The sequence below is a fragment of the Tursiops truncatus genome, chromosome 15 (genome assembly GCF_011762595.2).
Source record: "Tursiops truncatus isolate mTurTru1 chromosome 15, mTurTru1.mat.Y, whole genome shotgun sequence".
Taxonomy (NCBI): domain Eukaryota; kingdom Metazoa; phylum Chordata; class Mammalia; order Artiodactyla; family Delphinidae; genus Tursiops; species Tursiops truncatus.
The window spans coordinates 15,849,305-15,852,735 of NC_047048.1; the positions used below are offsets into that span (position 1 = coordinate 15,849,305).

The 3,431-nt window shown below is 48.7% G+C and overlaps 1 protein-coding gene across 1 annotated transcript; it reads left to right on the forward strand.

Annotated features, from left to right (window-relative positions):
- The first annotated feature begins 623 nt into the window (after positions 1–623).
- On the forward strand, positions 624–2,896 carry SEPHS2 (selenophosphate synthetase 2). Its single transcript, XM_004332258.4, has one exon. It carries the CDS (start codon positions 796–798, stop codon positions 2,149–2,151), a length of 1,356 nt encoding a protein of 451 aa, XP_004332306.2. The 5' UTR covers positions 624–795; the 3' UTR covers positions 2,152–2,896.
- The last annotated feature ends 535 nt before the right edge of the window (positions 2,897–3,431 follow it).

Sequence of the window (3,431 nt, forward strand, 5' to 3'; positions counted from 1 at the left end):
AAAGAGGTAGAAACTTTGGAATAGAATAGACCTAGGTAAGCTACTTTGTTGTTCAGATGAGTCAGCTGATGCACGGGAGAGGGAAAATGACTGGCACAGGCAGTTAGTAGTGGAAACAGCACCAGAACCCATGCAGATGTCTGGACTTGGAGTCTTAAATGCTTTAAAGTCCATGTTAACATTTCATTATTTTGATGCTGCGGCTTGCTTATATAATGGTAGTAACTTAATAATTAATTTCTCACTATTCTTTCCGATTTTTCCCTGGGCTATTTTCCTACCCTGGATTGATCATGCGCGCTATCTTGGACAATTCTGACCGGCTTGAGGTTTGCCAAGTGACCCATCTGCCCTCGTCTTAGAAAATGCTGGATTTGGTAAACTGCCTCTAGGGAAACAGAGCTCCGCCAGCCACTCCCAAGAGATCATTTAAATTACATCAAGGGAAATGAACCAAGGTATTTGTTCTGTAATCTCTCCGAGGTCAATTTCCCAAGCTGGTGGTTGATTAGTTAGTAATACATCTTTTAGACCAAAGGAAGCCCGCCTCTCGAGGGCAAAGTGATCATTGGCTGGTATGGCTGTCAATCACAAGGGGTATAAATAAGGGATGCCGGCGACTCCTCCCCCCGGACGGCCAGGAGCGCGTGGGGTGGCGGCAGTCAGGCTGCGCGAGTCGTGCCGGGGAGGCGCTGTGCGGTAATATCTGACTGTTACTCCTTAATAACTGGAGTGGAAAGTAAAAAGGACCTCTGCTCCTCACTCCTCTTTTCCCCTCCCTGCCGGGCAGGCGTGATGGCGGAAGCCGCGGCGACGGGCGCCGGCGGAGAGGCGATGGCGGCGGTGGCGGCGGGGGAAGGCTCCTCGGGCCCGACAGGCTTGCCTCTAGGCCGGGGCTTCTCGAGCTACCGGCCCTTCGAGCCCCAGGCGTTGGGCCTCAGCCCGAGCTGGCGGCTCACCGGCTTCTCCGGCATGAAGGGCTGAGGCTGCAAGGTCCCGCAGGAGACGCTGCTCAAACTCCTGGCGGGACTGACGCGGCCAGAGGTGCGGCCTCCGCTGGGCCGGGGCCTGGTCGGAGGCCGTGAAGAGACGGCCCAGGAAGCCGGCCTGCCGGTTAGGGCGGAACCCAGCCCAACCTTACCAACCCTCGGCATTGGGATGGACTCGTGCGTCATACCCCTGAGGCACGGGGGCCTGTCCCTGGTGCAGACTACCGACTTCTTTTACCCCTTGGTGGAAGATCCCTACATGATGGGGCGCATAGCTTGTGCCAACGTGCTGAGTGATCTCTACGCCATGGGCATTACTGAATGTGACAACATGTTGATGCTACTCAGCGTCAGCCAGAGTATGACTGAGGAGGAACGAGAAAAGATAACACCACTCATGATCAAAGGCTTTCGGGATGCTGCAGAGGAAGGAGGAACTGCAGTGACTGGTGGGCAAACGGTGGTAAACCCTTGGATTATCGTCGGTGGAGTTGCCACTGTGGTGTGTCAACCAAATGAATTCATAATGCCTGACAGTGCTGTTGTTGGGGATGTGCTTGTGTTAACCAAACCCTTAGGAACCCAAGTTGCTGTCAATGCCCACCAATGGCTGGATAATCCTGAAAGATGGAATAAAATAAAGATGGTGGTCTCCAGAGAAGAGGTAGAGCTGGCCTATCAGGAAGCCATGTTCAACATGGCTACCCTAAATAGAATTGCTGCTGGATTAATGCACACGTTTAATGCCCATGCAGCCACAGATATCACAGGCTTTGGCATTCTGGGTCACTCTCAGAACCTTGCAAAACAGCAAAGAAATGAGGTGTCCTTTGTCATTCATAATCTGCCAATCATTGCCAAGATGGCTGCCATCAGCAAGGCCAGTGGGCGCTTTGGGCTCCTTCAAGGAACCTCAGCAGAAACTTCTGGGGGGTTACTGATTTGTCTGCCAAGAGAACAGGCAGCTCGCTTTTGTTCGGAAATCAAATCTTCAAAGTATGGAGAGGGCCACCAAGCCTGGATCGTCGGCATCGTGGAAAAGGGAAACCGGACAGCCCGGATCATTGACAAGCCTCGAGTTATCGAGGTCCTGCCTCGAGGAGCCTCTGCTACCGCTCTTGCTCCTGAGAATTCCAGTACCTCCTCTGAGCCTAGCTTGTGAGATGGAATAGGGGAAGTTGTTTGGACTGTAGAGCCTTTGTACAGAATCATGGACAATTCTCAAGAGTTGATTTTAGGAAATTTCCAAAGAAGGCTGCCTGCGTAATAGTTCCAGCTGCCCTTTGTAGGTGATTTGAATCAGCCCATCAAAAGCTGCACATTCCAAGGCCAGAAGTAACATTTTGGACTTTCGGGGGGTAGGTTTGCTAATCTCTCGAGTGGAAAAAGAGCAGAAAACCCTCTGTTTCCTCTTTCCAAGAGCAAGATGAGGCTACTCAGGTTTGAGAGATTTTTCTCAGCACAGGGTTCATTGATTTCTGCCCAGGGAGTGAGATTATTTAAAATTACATAGACACCAAAAATAAGTTGCAAAAAGAAAAACATTTAGATCAGAAGCAAATAAGTTTGGACCAGTACTGTTGATAAATCTAAATTGTTAAGGGAGATTAAAATGCAATGTCAAATTCTTATTAGATTACTCTGAAATACTGGCTCTTTCCTACTCTGGACAAGAATTGAGCAGCTTGTCCAATGACTGGGAAAGGAGGACCTCCAACCACCTTACTTGGTCTCTGTTAATGACGTCTCTCCCTCTAAACCCCTTTAAGGACTGGGAGAGGCAGAGCAAGCCCCAGAGCCCAGGCCTTGGTGGACATTAAGATGTTAAATTCTTGTGTTGAAAATTCCTGGTGATTTAATCAATAAAGTGATTTCTAATGAAATAAAGAGGATTTTGTTGAAAAATTCTTCTGGCTAATGTTTGTATCCTTGGAATTCTGATTCTTTAACAGTCTTATACATTTAGCGTTGACAGTAAAGGACTCGAGAACAGGCATAAATCCCAAGGACTAGAGGGTGGGAGAGGAAATAGGTAAAGAAAGGTGTCAACAGATCTTGGAACATGGCAAGTGGGTGGAAGAGGGGTAACTGACTTAGAAGAACAGAGGAAGGCGAAGTATAAATGCCTTCAGAGTTGGGGAACACTAACAGGAAGCAAGGAAGTACGCTCCGAATGTACTAAGGAAGGTGGGGTCAAAGGGTGGGGATGAGAACGGAGATACTGGTTAAAAATTTATGCACAGGGCAATTAGATCTTTGCAGTTCTCAATCTTCTCCCCTGTGTCATACAACCAGGTGACTGCCTCTCACCTGTGTAGGTAAATGGAGGTTTGTTTTCTGGAAAATGTGAATTTAAAAAATATTGTAAAGTCAGGGGCACCAGGCAGAGCAGAGGACAGGGAGCCTCACCAAAAACAAGAATAAAGACAAAAATGAGATTGT